Below are 15,826 nucleotides of genomic sequence, written 5' to 3'. Positions count from 1 at the left end.
CTAACCTGCTCTTAATCTCCAATGATGGAGATTCCATAACCTCCCTAGAGAATTGATTTCTGTGCTTTACTACCCTGACAGTTAGGAAGTTTTTCCTAATGTCCAACCTAAACTGTCCTTGCTGCAATTTAAGCCCATTGCTTCTTGTTCTACCCTCAGAGGTTGAGGAGAACAATTTTTCTCCCTCATTGTAACAACCTTTTATGTACTTGAAAACTGTTATGTCCCCTCTGAGTCTTTTCTCCAGACTTAACAACCCCAGTTTTTTCAATCTTTCCTCATAGGTCATATTTTCTAGACCTTTAATCATTTTTGTTGCTCTTCTCTGGACTTTCTCCAATTTGTCCACATCTTTCCTAAAATGTGGTGCCCAGAACTGGACACAATACTCCAGTTGAGGCCTAATCAGCGCAGAGCAGAGCAGAGCAGAGCAGAATTACTTCTCATGTCTTGCTTACAACACTCCTGCTAAAACATGACAAGCCAACCTAATTTTCTTCTTTGACAGCGTTGCTGGCCTAGTGGATTGGGCAGGAAGCAGTAGATCTGATATATCTTGATTTTAATGAGGCTTTTGACACAGTCTCACATGACTAGATGACCCCTTGAGATCCCTTCAAGTCCCACATTCCTCTGACTCTATGATTCTACATTCTTTCTAGTTCTGACATCCACCCAAAAACCAAGCAGTCAGGTGGAGGGAGGACAGATTAGGGATGATGAATCCCTTCCCTCATTCTGAGACAGGACATCTGGCATCAGAGGTCAAGTGAACAAATGAAAATGTTCTGGGAACCAATACTGTCTCAGTCACACAAGGGCCACTAGGATAACTAGTGCTTTGTCCTGTTTGATCTTTTGTAATACTCTGGGAAGTAATGGGATCAGTGCACAGGCGTGCATCATTTTGTGACAAAGGGATCAGGAGTGCATCTGCCAGAGAACCTGGACTCTGACCCTCTCTGGAACAAAATATCCCACACTTATGGAAGATAAAGTGACTCACTGACTTCTGAATCTCTCACTTATGTTCTGGGGAGAAGTGTCTGCTAAAATTGTCTGCCAATACATTGTGAATACCTGACAGGTATATTTGCTGACAGGTTGATGCAGTGGTGTATGCACCTCTTCCATAATCATAAACAACAATGCCATGCAAACACCTGTTCTCACTTTCAGATGACATGGTAAACAAGAAGCAGGCAGCATTATCTCCTGCAAATGTAAACAAACTTGTTTGTCTGAGAGATTGGCTGAACAAGAAGTAGGACTGAGTGGACTTGTAAGCTCTAAAGGTTTATATTGTTTTATTTTTGAATGCAGTTATTTTTGGTACATAACTCTACATTTCTAAGTTCTAAGTAATGATAATACAAGTTCTGTAGTGCAATCTCTTTAAGTGAATTGAAAAATACTAATTATTTTATTTTTACTGTGCACATATTTATAATATAAAGTGATCACTGTAGACTTTGTATTCTGTGTTGTAATTGAAATCAATATATTTGAAAATGTAGAAAACATCCAAAATATTTATAAAATGGTATTCTATTATTGTTTAACAGCACGATTAATCATTATTAATTTTTTTAATCACTTGACAGCCCTAGAATTAATTTGAGTTTAAGGTCCATGTTCTTTTTGGCTCTCAGTTTCAAACCCAGGCAATGGGAACACTTCTGAAGAACGTGTCCCTCTCCTAGGCAGCAGATACACTTTGCGTGGCCATCCATTATAGAGAAGGTGGCTCCACACAAGACACACCGCTTACACCCGGATGAACCAGGCATAAAGATGAGGGTGTAGCTTCCCTGAGGGGGAGGGAGGGAAAACAGGAGAACGAACTAATAATTTTTTTTGTTTTAGGAGGAAGAAACAGAAAAGGGAAAGTAAGGAACTAACAACTATGAGAAGAAAAACAGGTAAGATACTCTCTAAATAACAATGTGAGCTCTGCTAAGTGTTCTGTTCCAGAGTTCAGGTGGTAGAGAAGGAACTGGGGGTCGTCAGACCACACGGCGCTATATATAAGACACGTGCATAGCGCGAGAGAGGGGAGGTGTGCATGTGCGGTCTGACAGGCACTGCTATTGAAGATCTCTGACTCCAAATGCAAAGGCGCTGTCACACCTACAGTGGAGCACCCAAGGGGACATCTGAGTGTATCTGAGTGTTTGTTGTGAGGACAGTTTGACCGTGTGCTTGATTGGTTGTTTGAAAAGGGCGGGAACTGGGAGTGCTTTGTTCCAGGTGAGCCTTAAGTGGGCCTGACTGTATAAAAAGCCAGTCAGCTGCGAACCAGCTGAGCAGCGAACAGAAGGAGTTTGCCTGGGATTTCGCCCGGGGAGAGCCCACTGAGGCTTACATCTGGTCGGCTTCTCTGAGTAGTTACTACAACTCCTGAGGAAGCTCATAGAAGGAAGGTAATATGGATGGGGAGCATTCAGCTGTTGTGACCTGCACTGGATGTGCCATGTTTGTCTTTCTTCCACAGGACAGAAGCGACTTTGTCTGTACAAAGTGCAAGCTGGTCTCCATATTGGAAGAGAAGGTTCAAGGTCTGGAGCAACAGGTATCGACCTTGCGTTGCAGAAGAGAAACTGAAGATTTCCTGGACAGATGTCAGGATATGCTTCTATGGGCACAAGGTTCTGAAGATTCAGAGCAGGCTGCACATCGGGGACAGGAGGATGGTGAAGAAAATTGGCATCATGTGACCTCCAGAAGAAAAAAGGGGAACGTCCATGTACCAGCAACGCAGATACAGATAAGTAACCTTTTTCATGTTCTCTCCACAGGTACTAATGCAGAGAGTGGACCAGATGATTCGTCTGAGGGAAGGGAGCAGAAGGAGACTCCGCCGATTGGAAGGCATGAGATGCCCTGTCCTAGGGTTGGAGGTTCCACGACCACCGCTCCCAAGAGAAGGAGGCGGGTGGTGGTGGTCGGGGACTCTCTCCTCATGGGGACTCCTGGTGGGAGTCTACTATAGACCACCGGACCAGGGGGATGAGGTGGACGAAGCTTTCTTCCGGCAACTCACGGAAGTTACTAGATCGCACGCCCTGGTTCTCATGGGAGACTTCAATCACCCTGATATCTGCTGGGATAGCAATACAGCAGTGCATAGACAATCCAGGAAGTTTTTGGAAAAGGTAGGGGACAATTTCCTCGTGCAAGTGCTGGAGAAACCAACTGGGGTAGAGCTCTTCTTGACCTGCTGCTCACAAACCAGGAAGAATTAGTAGGGGAAGCAAAAGTGGATGGGAACCTGGGAGGCAGTGACCATGAGATGGTCGAGTTCAGGATACTGACACAAGGAAGAAAGGAAAGCAGCAGAATACGGACCCTGGACTTCAGAAAAGCAGACTTCGACTCCCTCAGGGAACTGATGGGCAAGATCCCCTGGGAGAATAACATGAGGGGGAAAGGAGTCCAGGAGAGCTGGCTGTATTTTAAAGAATCCTTATTGAGGTTACAGGGACAAACCATCCCGATGTGTAGAAAGAATAGTAAATATGGCAGGCGACCAGCTTGACTTAACAGTGAAATCCTTGCTGATCTTAAATACAAAAAAGAAGCTTACAAGAAGTGGAAGATTGGACAAATGACCAGGGATGAGTATAAAAATATTACTCGGGCATGCAGGAGTGAAATCAGGAAGGCCAAATCACACCTGGAGGTGCAGCTAGCAAGAGATGTTAAGAGTAACAAGAAGGGTTTCTTCAGGTATGTTAGCAACAAGAAGAAAGTCAAGGAAAGTGTGGGCCCCTTACTGAATGAGGGAGACAACCTAGTGACAGAGGATGTGGAAAAAGCTAATGTACTCAATGCTTTTTTTGCCTCTGTCTTAGAATCATAGAATATCAGGGTTGGAAGGGACCTCAGGAGGTCATCTAGTCCAACCCCCTGCTCAAAGCAGGACCGATCCCTGACTAAATCATCCCAGCCAGGGCTTTGTCAAGCCTGACCTTAAAAACTTCTAAGGAAGGAGATTCCACCACCTCCCTAGGTAACGCATTCCAGTGTTTCACCACCCTCCTAGTGAAAAAGTTTTTCCTGATATCCAAACTAAATCTCCCCCACTGCAACTTGAGACCATTACTCCTTGTTCTGTCATCTGCTAACACTGAGAACAGTCTAGAGCCATCCTCTTTGGAACCCCCTTTCAGGTAGTTGAAAGCAGCTATCAAATCCCCCCTCATTCTTCTCTTCTGAAGACTAAACATCCCCAGTTCCCTCAGCCTCTCCTCATAAGTCATGTGTTCCAGTCCCCTAATCATTTTTGTTGCCCTCCGCTGGACTCTTTCCAATTTTTCCACATCCTTCTTGTAGTGTGGGGCCCAAAACTGGACGCAGTACTCCAGATGAGGCCTCACCAATGTCGAATAGAGGGGAACGATCACGTCCCTCGATCTGCTGGCAATGCCCCTACTTATACACCCCAAAATGCCATTGGACTTCTTGGCAACAAGGGCACACTGCTGACTCATATCCAGCTTCTCGTCCACTGTAACCCCTAGGTCCTTTTCTGCAGAACTGCTGCCGAGCCATTCGGTCCCTAGTCTGTAGCGGTACATGAGACTCTGCACTTGTCCATTCACGAACAAGGTCAGCTCCCAGACTGCTGCACTGGGCAGCACAGCATGGGGAGGAGGTGACCAGCCCTCTGTGGAGAAAGAAGTGGTTCGGGACTATTTAGAAAAGCTGGACGTACACAAGTCCATGGGGCCAGATGCGCTGAATTAGAGAGTGCTAAAGGAGTTGGCGGATGTGATTGCAGAGCCATTGGCCATTATCTTTGAAAACTCATGGCAATCCGGGGAAGTCCCGGACGACTGGAAAAAGGCTAATGTAGTGCCCATCTTTAAAAAAGGGAAGAAGGAGGATCCTGGGAACTACAGGCCAGTCAGCCTCACCTCAGTCCCCGGAAAAATCATGGAGCAGGTCCTCAAGGAATCAATCCTGAAGCACTTAAAGGAGGGGAAAGTGATCAGGAACAGTCAGCATGGATTCACCAAGGGCAAGTCATGCCTGACTAATCTAATTGCCTTCTATGATGAGATAACTGGCTCTGTAGATGAAGGGAAAGCAGTGGACATGTTGTTCCTTGACTTTAGCAAAGCTTTTGACACTGTCTCCCACAGTATTCTTGCCAGCAAGTTAAAGAAGTATGGGCTGGATGAATGGACTATAAGGTCAATAGAAAGCTGGCTAGATTGTCGGGCTCAACGGGTAGTGATCAATGGCTCCACGTCTAGTTGGCAGCCGATATCTAGTGGAGTGCCCCAAGGGTCAGTCCTGGGGCCGGTTTTGTTCAATATCTTCATAAATGATCTGGAGGATGGTGTGGATTGCACCCTTAGCAAGTTTGCAGATGACACTAAACTGGGAGGAGAGGTAGATACGCTGGAGGGTAGGGATAGGATACAGAGGGCCCTAGACAAATGAGAGGATTGGGCCAAAAGAAATCTGATGACGTTCAACAAGGACAAGTGCAGAGTCCTGCACTTAGGACGGAAGAATCCCATGCACCGCTACAGACTAGGGACTGAATGGCTTGGCAGCAGTTCTGCAGAAAAGGACCTAGGGGTTACAGTGGACAAGAAGCTGGACATGAGTCAACAGTGTGCCCTGGTTGCCAAGGAGGCCAATGGCATTTTGGGGTGTATAAGAAGGGGCATTGCCAGCAGATCGAGGGACGTGAGGCCTCACCTGGAGTACTGTGTCCAGTTTTGGGCCCCACACTACAAGAAGGATGTGGAAAAATTGGAAAGAGTCCAGCGGAGGGCAACAAAAATGATTAGGGGACTGGAACACATGACTTATGAGGAGAGGCTGAGGGAACTGGGGATGTTTAGTCTGCGGAAGAGAAGAATGAGGGGGGATTTGATAGCTGCTTTCAACTACCTGAAAGGGGGTTCCAGAGAGGATGGCTCTAGATTGTTCTCAGTGGTAGCAGATGACAGAACAAGGGGTAATGGTCTCAAGTTGCAGTGGGGGAGATTTAGTTTGGATATCAGGAAAAACTTTTTCACTAGGAGGGTGGTGAAACACTGGAATGCGTTACCTAGGGAGGTGGTAGAATCTCCTTCCTTAGAAGTTTTTAAGGTCAGGCTTGACAAAGCTCTGGCTGGGATGATTTAATTGGGGATCGGTCCTGCTTTGAGCAGGCGTTTGGACTAGATGACCTCCTGAGGTCCCTTCCCACCCTGATATTCTATGATGCTATGATCACTCAAATAAGAATTTGCAGATATTATTGCAAGCAGCTCCAAGAGTTCTTCAGTTCATAGAATATCGGGGTTGGAAGGGACCTCAGGAGGTCATCTAGTCCAACCCCCTGCTCAAAGCAGGACCAATCCCCAACTAAATCAGTTAATTCCTTCAGCATCTTGGGGTGAATACCATCAGGCCCTGCTGACTATAAAACATTCAAACTAGTCAGAAGACCTCCGACATGTTCTTTGCTTATCCTAATCTGCATCCCTTCCCCTTTATTGTCTATGATAATATCGTTGGTTGTCTGGGCACATTATTTTTGTGTGTGAAGACTGAAGCAAAGTAGGCATTGAGCAGCTCTGCTTCTCTATCATCTTCCATTACCAGCTCACCATCCCTGATCACTCTTTTTTGTCTGACATATTTATAGAGCCCCTTCTACATGGTATTCTCTGTACCTAGAACATTGACAATACATCCTATAAGCTAGTAGGGGAAGCTGGTGGTTTTGGCACTCAAGAGACATGGCAGTGGTTTGAGTTTATGATTATGAGATAAGCCCATTTACTGGATGTCTCTGGTACAGTGACAAGACCATTTACTGGATGTCTCTGGTACAGTGACAAGACAGTTAAAGTTGACATTTAAAAAGTCATTGTTAAGTTTCAGAATCAAAGGCAGCCTTGACTGAATAGCACAAATCACACACCTGATTGGGCATCAAGAGTGGGATTTGCAGAAAACTTTACTTAGGGTGCAGGAATTTCTCCAACTCTACCCTGGACTGTTACGTGCCAGTGTTGGGGTGGCTGATGTGACAGTCTCATCCCCGAGCTTGAAAAGGGTAAATATACCAGCAAGCTTTTGGCCTTTTCCCAAAATTATAAGGGGAGAAGGCCAAAGGGCTGGAGGTGACAGTCCCTCACCCCTAGATATCTACAGCTAGATACTATTTGTCCCTGGCTCTCATAACATTAGTATCTGAGAATGGTGGGAGATAGGGCTCTGGGGTAGAGGTGCTCAGCCTTCTCCCTGGCTTCCCAGGCTGGGAGAGGACAAGGCTGATATGGGCCAAGGGAATGGCACATTCCTACATCCCCAAGCTGGGAGGGAATAGGGTTGGAAGAAGTGCCATTTCTCCATTGAAGCTCATGGAGTTTACCATACTCACAAATTCTTACCTTTCATTCTGCAGTATCTGCTTGCTCAGAATTGCCTCTGCCAATCCAGACTCTATTCCCTCCAACTGTCTCTTCACGGCATCAAACATGTTCACTTCCATCATGTCAAACACCACTGGCTTTCCATACCTAAGAGCAGAGGTCTGAATGGTTGATCATATGTACTACAGGACAGTCCAAGGTCCTTAATACAAAAGATAGACAAAACAAATCTCTCTCTCTTGATAATGATGGGTCTCAGGTATTACATGTATGGACAGCCTTCCCTTTAGCACAATGTGGAAAGGGGACTGGGGAGAAAAGGCCCCTCACTCAGCCAGCATTTCCTTTTGTGAAAGACGACCAGAAATACTAACTGTGAAGGAAGTGCAGCTACTTCCCCAGGCAGAGGGTATCAAAAAGCAACTCACTCCCTCACAGCCACATGCACTACCAGCTAATGGTTTTATTCCTCCAGCTCACTCATATATGCACTCTTAGATCATCAGGAACACCAACCTATGCTGTGTCGAAGCCTGCCATCCTGCCTTCCCATTCCTGGTGCTCTGCCACCTACCGGAGGGCCCCCAGCAAGGCCAGTCGAATGGTCTCCATGTTCATATCATTTGGGTTCAGTGTGTTCAAGTAATTTGTGTCTCGATACCGCAGGAAAGTTGCAGCCTGTCCAGATGGATCAATGATTAATGGCCATCTGTATGTGAAGATGAGACAGAGACACCCATCATTAGTGGGGACAGGGAACTAAGCATCTGAACTAGAGCTGAAAGACCAAATACCAAAACCCAATACAACCAGCAAATATTCCCCCCGCACCTGCTGGAGAACTAGCAACAAGCAGACACTCCCTCCAGCCCTGCAGGGAAGAACCTGGTGTTACCCCGGAATTTGATATTCCTGCATGTAGCCCAGAACTTGACAGTACTGCAGTAAGCAATTTTATATGTTCAGCCACTGCCAGCTGAAAACCAAACATCACATGGCTAGGAATAATCTTAGGCCTTTGTGAGACAAGGTCAGACAACTGCATACTTGCAGTTTGTTAATCAGAATGGGAGGATGAGACAGAAAGTTATGGAAGAGAGTGAGGTAAGAGCAACCTTGGTTTTAGGTGCCCCTGACGTATTGTTGTTATGGCTGGAAATATTAGAAATGTTTTGAGATAATGAGTAGTTTGCTGAAATTAGGAGAATTAGTGGACCCTGTAGAGGTTATGATGCTGACCCACTAGGAGTCACTATAGGTTATGTGCTTGTTAGAGATAGCTATAAAAGATTAGGTAAAAGTAAATACCTCTGAGCAGTCCAAGGGAGCTTTTCTTTGGGCAAGGAGCTGACATCTAAACTCCCCGTCAGCTGGACAGAAAGAGGACCCCTGGAAACCTGGCTGGTAATCACTTGAAACCATCTCAGACTGTGGGTAACTATATCTGGGATGTCTTAAACCTATTGCGTATGTGTGTGTGTGTGTGTGCTTAATATCTAATAAATCGTAGTTTTGGATAAGAGCACACTTGCTTGTATCAATCATTTATCAGATGGAAGCACTGTGTTCCCATTGATTTATTCCTAACACCGCCTGGAGAGAAACAATTAAGTTACCCAGCTTTGGGTTCTGAGAAACCCCAGGTAACACTGGTGGCACCAGGGAGATGATCCCTCCTTAAAAACCTTCTTATGCCATTCCCACAAGGGAGTCTAAAATAAAGCCACTCCATATGTCTCCTTCCTCCTTTAGGTTTCCTTCCTCTTCTCCATTTTTCTCTCTTCCTTTAGGTTGTAAGGTGATCAGGGAATACAATAATTGTGTGTCTTGTACCAGAGCTGAGCAGATTTCATGCATTTAATAAATAGAATTATTAATACCAACAATAAAAGGATCTTCTTCACCATGGGGTATAATGGTACTAGTCCAACAGCCCACTACATCAGGGCTGCTTAATGGCAAGAGGTGTATCAGTACCTTTAGGTCAGTCCCTTTGCGAAGGCTCTCTTCCTTGGAGTTGAGGGAAGCAGCATTGTTTTTAAGACATTTCTGCTGGATACAAACATGACAGCAAGGGTGATATCTGTATGACCATTGTCTTTTCTAACTCACCGTCCATCTGAATGGATTTTGCCTCCTACATCCTTCAATAGCACATCATCAAGTTCCTGTACGGAGCACTTCAGCCCTTGGAATTCATTCCCCACCCCTAGTAAAGGGTAGAGAAAGCACTGAATAGCATTATCTATTCTACACAAAAAACAGCAAGAACATTAATGTTGAATGGTTAAGCTCTTCCAAGGAAAGTGGTGCAAGTCCCTTCAGTAGAAACTATTATTGATTATTTGTATTACCATACTGCCACTTCCCTTGGAAGAGGAGTCCATAGCCTAATAACACTCACAGTCAGGAAAATTTCCCAGATATTAACCTAACTTCTCCCTTTCTTGATTTCATTCTATTGCCCTAGGTATACCTACTTGGACTAGTCAACATTTCTTCTTCCTCCTTGGTGTTTATGCCCTTTGGAGATTTGAATCTTCATAGACACATATTATAAAGACAGAAAAGAACATTGGAATCATCTAATCTGACTTTCTGTGTAATACAGGCCACGGAACATCACCCAGTAACTCTTTCATAAAGGCCAGTAATTTCTGTTCCCCATGTAGATACTTATAGACTGCGAAAAAATCCGCCGTTTGGGTTCTCATACTGGGATTTAAGGGCCTACATTGGATATTTTAGCTCAAATACAAAATTTAAGAACCAAATGTAGATGACAAGGTTTGAAAATATGCTTAGAACTATAAAAGACATAACAAAGTTGTATTGTATCCTTCACCCCAGACAAAGTCTCTCGTGGCCAGAGGCTGCTCATTTCCTAACCCATCATAAGCAAGGTTTCTCCAGCAACACACCTGAGGTCAGATAGGGCAGAGCGGCACTGATAGCCTCTTAACCACCCATAGTAGCGAGAAAGAACTCAACAGTATCTGTCCACTGTCTCTAAGTTTAGCATCTTTTTTCCTAACAGTTTTAGTCTTAATAATTAATATAGTTAATGAAGTGTCTTGTGCCCAGCTGGCAGGATCTTGGGGTTTTTTTAGTTCTGATTAGTGGCTCATTGTAGAGGAACTTTCCTACCTGGTGAAAGGATTCCAATCTCATATTCATGGAGCACGTGCACACCATGAGTAGGATCCATATGAACAAAGCCTTAAAGAACTACAGATACACCTGGGTCCTGATCAAGAACCTCCCTCTTCCCCCAACCTTACTCTATTAACAGTTCATGACCAAGGCCTAAACCTACCTTCCTGAGTCTGTTCTCGCAACCTGAGCCTGGCCAGGGACAGTTTCTCCTCTGCTTTCTCAGCAGCCAGACGTAGAGTCTCCACCAACTTCTCTGCATCACCAATTGCCTAAAGTAAGGAAATGCATTAGGACAAGTTTTTCATAGATTTTAAGGCCAAATGGGACTATTGGATCATTTAATCTGAACTCTGTATAAAACAGGCCATAAAATTTCATTCCAGTACCGAGTTCACCAATACAGTATACAGAAATAAAATCACCACTCTTTTACTTACTACTTCCCTATACACCTAAGGATTGCATTAGACCGTTTTGAAACGGCATCACACTGGGAGCTCATGTTCAATTGCTTGTCCACTATGACCCTTAAATCCTTTTCAGAGTCACTGATTTCCGGGATACAGAACGGGGGATTGTAATAGGGGCTGCTTTCTTTGTTTCTAGAGATATGACCTTCCATTTGTCTTTGCTATAACATTTTGTTTGAATGGGCCCAGTTTACCAGGCAATCCACTTCACCCCATATGACTATCCTGTCCTGGTCAATTTTTACCACTCTACTGATCTTTGTATTATCCGCAAATCTAATCAGTATTATTGGTAGTCCATCCCTGGCGATGACGACGATATTGTCATAGTTCTCATATATGGCTACGCATATGACTCTGAATCCTGATGCACAGAGTCAACCGCACTGAGAGGTCATGGGAAGTCTGTATCTATGGGGTGTGATTATGCAGCTCTGTGGTGCCTTTCACATGCAGCCTGGAGATAATTTCGTGATTCTTTAGATTATCTTTGAAGTGCTTATACGGACAACGCTTCTTTCTTTTGCCCTGACTCAGCTCCCCAAACAAGATCTGTTTTGGGAGACAGTGGTCTGCCATTCTGAGGACATGCCCGGTCCACCTAAGTTATATTCTCAATAAAATTTCCTCAGTGCTGGTTGTGTTCGCTCTCTGAAGGACTTTAATATTCCTGCCAGCGAATGCTCATTATTGGGCGGAGGGAGCGCATGTGAAATTGCTCAAGTTCTTTAAATGTGATGTCTATAAAGAGTCCATGTCTCAGATTCATACAGGAGTGAAGTTAGAACCACTGCACTGTAGATCTTCAATTTGGTGGAGAGACAGATGTTGTGTTGATTAAGAACTTTTGTTTGAAGTCAGCCAAGGGCCTGGCTGGCTCTCCTAATTCTGGAGGAGATTTCCTTATCAAGAGAACCATCACTTGAGATGGTACTGCCCAAATACTTGAATTGATCCACATTTTTCAACTGTGTACCATGGATGAAGGTGGCTGGCACTGGGGCATTGGAATGAAGTGCTGGCTGAAACAAGACCTCTGTCTTCCAGAGACTGATGGTGAGACTAAAGAGCTGAGATGCTTCAGAAAAATCTATCAATGATGACCTGATGTCTATGAGCCATCAAGGCACAGTCATCTGTGAAAAGTGCCTTGACAAGAAGCCTCTCCAGCATCTTGGTCTTAGCACTGAGTATTCAAAGATCAAAGAGGGAGCCATCGAGTCAATAGTGAATGTATATCCCCTGATCCAAGTCCCTTGTGGCATGGCTGAGGACACAGGCAAAGAAGAAGCTGAACAGCACTGGAGCAAGTATACAGCCTTGCTTCACCCCATTCAAGATTTCAAATGCATCGGAGAAGTCACCACTGTCGAGTACTTGCACTGTCATGTGGTCATGGAACAGACAGATGATTTGTATGCACGTTCATGGGCAGCCCAGTTTATGTAGAATAGCCCATAGGCCCATAGACCCTCTCTGTTGACCGTATCAAAAGCTTTGGTCAAATCTATGAAAACTGCATACAGATCCATGTTCTGCTCTAAACATTTTTCCTGGACCTGCCTTACAACAAAGATCATGTCCATAGTTCTACAACTTGGTCTGAAGCCACTCTGCGCTTCTGGCAGATTCTCCTCAGATACGTTTGCAATGAGTCTGTTCAGTAGAATGAGAGCTAAATCAGTGCTGGTGCCAAAGAAAAAGTGTACACCAGGACTGGTTCAATGAGAACAATGAGGACATCTCCAAACTTCTAAGTGACAAGCAGAAAACATTTGTTGAATGGCAGAATAAACTCACTTCCATCTCAAAGAAAGATAGGTTTAAGTATCTACAGAGCAAGGCCCAGTCTGAACGAAGGAGAATGCAGGAGAGTGGTGGGAGAGGAAAGCTGCAGAAGTCCAGCATTACGCAGATACAAACAACGCAAACATGTTCTTTGACTCTCTCAAAGCAGTCTACGGACCATCTAAATCTGGCACAGCCCCCTTAAAGTCGACAGATGGCACAACCCTCAAAGACAAGGTGGGAATCATACAGAGATGGGCTGAATACTTCAGTAGTCTATTCAACAGACCATCCACAGTCGATTGGTGTGTCCTTGACCATTTACCTGAGAAGCCCATCAGAGAGGATCTCGATCTCTCTCCATCAGTTGAGGAAGTTATAAAAGCCATCAAAACAACTGAACTCTGGCAAAGCATCTGGAAAGGATGGTATTCCAGCAGAACTGTATAAAGGAGCAGGCCCAAAGGCTATCGAGGTGTTTCATGACATCCTGAGTAGCACTAGAGAGGAAGAAGAAATGCCACAAGACTTCAAAGATGCTATTATTGTATCACTGTTCAAAAAAAGGCAGCAAAGCCAACTGTGGAAACTACAGAGGCATTACTCTCCTCTGTACAGTAGGCAGAATATTAGCTCACATTCTACTGAAATCAGTAGTGATTTTACAATTACTTCCAGATCATTGTCAAAAATATTGACTAGCATCAAGCCTAATGCTAATCCCTGCAGAACCTGCTAAAAACACTCCCATTCAATGATGATTCCTCATTGACAACTACTTTGAGTTCTCTGTTAGCCAGTTCTTAATTCATGTAATGTGTGCTTTATTGATATTGTATAGTGCCTAAGTATATTACATCTCTGTACTTATGTTTATGAACCAACATTTTAATCTCCAATTAAATGATATTAGGTTTTTCTGATAAGACAAGACCTAATTTGTTTGCCCTTTTAGAATATTGACACAATACAGGTTTCAGAGTGGTAGCCGTGTTAGTCTGTATCAGCAAAAATAACGAGGAGTCCTTGTGGCACCTTAGAGACTAACAAATTTATTTGTGCATAAGCTTTCGTGGGCTAGAACCTACTTCACTGGATGCATGGAGTGAAAACACAGGAGCAGGTATAAATACATGAAAGGATGGGGGGTTGCTTTACCAAGTGTGAGATCAATCTAATGAGTTAAAAATCAATTAACAGCAGGATACCAAGGGAGGAAAAATAACTTTTGAAGTGGTAAGAGAGTGGCCCATTACAGACAGTTGACAAGAAGGTGTGAGTAACAGTAGGGAAAATTAAGTTTAGGTTTTGTAATGACCCAACCACTCCCAGTCTCAATTCAGGCCTAATCTGATAGTATCCAGTTTGCAAATGAATTCCAGTTCTGCAGCTTCACATTGGAGTCTGTTTTTGAAGTATTTTTGTTGAAGAATTGCCACTTTTAGGTCTGTTTTTGAGTGACCAGAGAGATTGAAGTGTTCTCCTACTGGTTTTTGAATGTTAGGATTCCTGATGTCCATTGTGTCCATTTATTCTTTTGCGTAGAGACTGTCTGGTTTGGCCAATGTACATGGCAGAGGGGCACTGCTGGCACATGATGGCATATATCACATTGGTAGATGCACAGGTGAACAAGCCTCTGATAGTGTGGCTGATGTGATTAGGCCCTATTATGGTGTCCCCTGAATAGATATGTGGACAGAGTTGGCACTGGGGTTTGGTTCCTGGGTTGGTGTTTTTGTTGTGTGGTGTGTAGTTGCTGGTGAGTATTTGCTTCAGGTTGGGGGGCTGTCTGTAAGCTAGGTCTGACCTGTCTCCCAAGGTCTGTGAGAGTGAGGGATCGTCCTTCAGGATAGGTTGTAGATCCCTGATGATGCGCTGGAGAGGTTCTAGTTTGGGGCTGTAGGTGACAGCTAGTGTCGTTCTGTTACTTCCTTTGTTGGGCCTGTCTTGTAGTAGGTGACTTCTTGGTATCCTTCTGGCTCTGGCTCTGTTTCACTTCACTAGGTGGGTAGTGCAGTTTTAAGAATGCTTGATAGAGATTCTGTAGGTGTTTGTCTCTGTCTGAGGGATAGGAGCAAATGCAGTTGTATCTTAGAGTTTGGCTGTAGACAATGGATCGTGTGATGTGGTCTGGATGAAAGCTGAAGGCATGTAGGTAAGTATAGCGGTCAGTAGGTTTCTGGTATAGGGTGGTGTTTATGTGACCAGTGCTTATTAGCATTGTGGTGTCTAGGAAGCGGACCTCTTGTGTGGACTAGTCCAGGCTGAGGTTGATGGTAGGGTGGAAATAGTTGAAATCTTGGTGGAATTCCTCAAGGGCCTCCTTTCCATGGGTCCAGATGATGAAGATGTCATCAATGTAGCACAAGTAGAGTAGGGGTGTGAGGGGACGAGAGCTGAAGAAACATTGTTCTAAGTCAGCCATATAAATGTTGGCATACTGAGGGGCCATGTGGCTTCCCATAACAGTCCCGCTGACTTGAAGGTATAAATTGTCCCCAAATCTGAAATAGTTGTGGGTGAGGACAAAGTCTCAAAGTTCAACCACCAGGTTTGCCGTGATGGTATCAGGGATGCTATTCCTGATGGCTTGTAGTCCATCTTTGTGTGGAATGTTGGTGTAGAGGGCTTCTACATCCATAGTGGCTAGGATGGTGTTTTCAGGAAGATCACCGATGGATTATAGTTTCCTCAGGAAGTCAGTGGTGTCTCGAAGATAGCTGGGAGTGCTGGTAGCATAGGGCCTGAGGAGGGAGTCTACATAGCCAGACAATCCTGCTGTCAGGGTGCCAATGCCTGAGATGATGGGGCGTCCAGGATTTCCAGGTTTATGGATCTTGGGTAGCAGATAGAATACCCCAGGTCAGGGTTCCAGGGGTGTGTCTGTGCAGATTTGTTCTTGTGCTTTTTCAGGGAGTTTCTTGAGCAGATGGTGTAGTTTCTTTTGGTAACCCTCAGCGGGATCAGAGGGTAATGGCTTGTAGAAAGTGGTGTTGGAGAGCTGCCTAGCAGCCTCTTGTTCAT

General features: G+C 44.6%; 1 protein-coding gene across 1 annotated transcript in view; it reads right to left on the bottom strand.

The window, feature by feature from the left end:
* Window positions 1–15,826, bottom strand: part of IQANK1 (IQ motif and ankyrin repeat containing 1) — a 151,614-nt gene that overhangs the window by 10,647 nt on the left and 125,141 nt on the right. The window contains exons 11-14 of the mRNA XM_037891682.1: window positions 10,702–10,810; window positions 9,498–9,594; window positions 7,960–8,094; window positions 7,404–7,532 (exon numbers count right to left, since the gene is read on the bottom strand). Of these exons, the coding sequence (XP_037747610.1) occupies window positions 7,404–7,532; window positions 7,960–8,094; window positions 9,498–9,594; window positions 10,702–10,810 (470 nt within the window). The remainder of the gene's footprint in view (window positions 1–7,403; window positions 7,533–7,959; window positions 8,095–9,497; window positions 9,595–10,701; window positions 10,811–15,826) is intronic.

This window comes from Chelonia mydas, chromosome 2 (assembly GCF_015237465.2).
Source record: "Chelonia mydas isolate rCheMyd1 chromosome 2, rCheMyd1.pri.v2, whole genome shotgun sequence".
Lineage (NCBI taxonomy): Eukaryota > Metazoa > Chordata > Testudines > Cheloniidae > Chelonia > Chelonia mydas.
The sequence above is the reverse complement of the archived record's forward strand: the minus strand, read 5'-3'. Positions and strand labels throughout refer to the sequence as shown.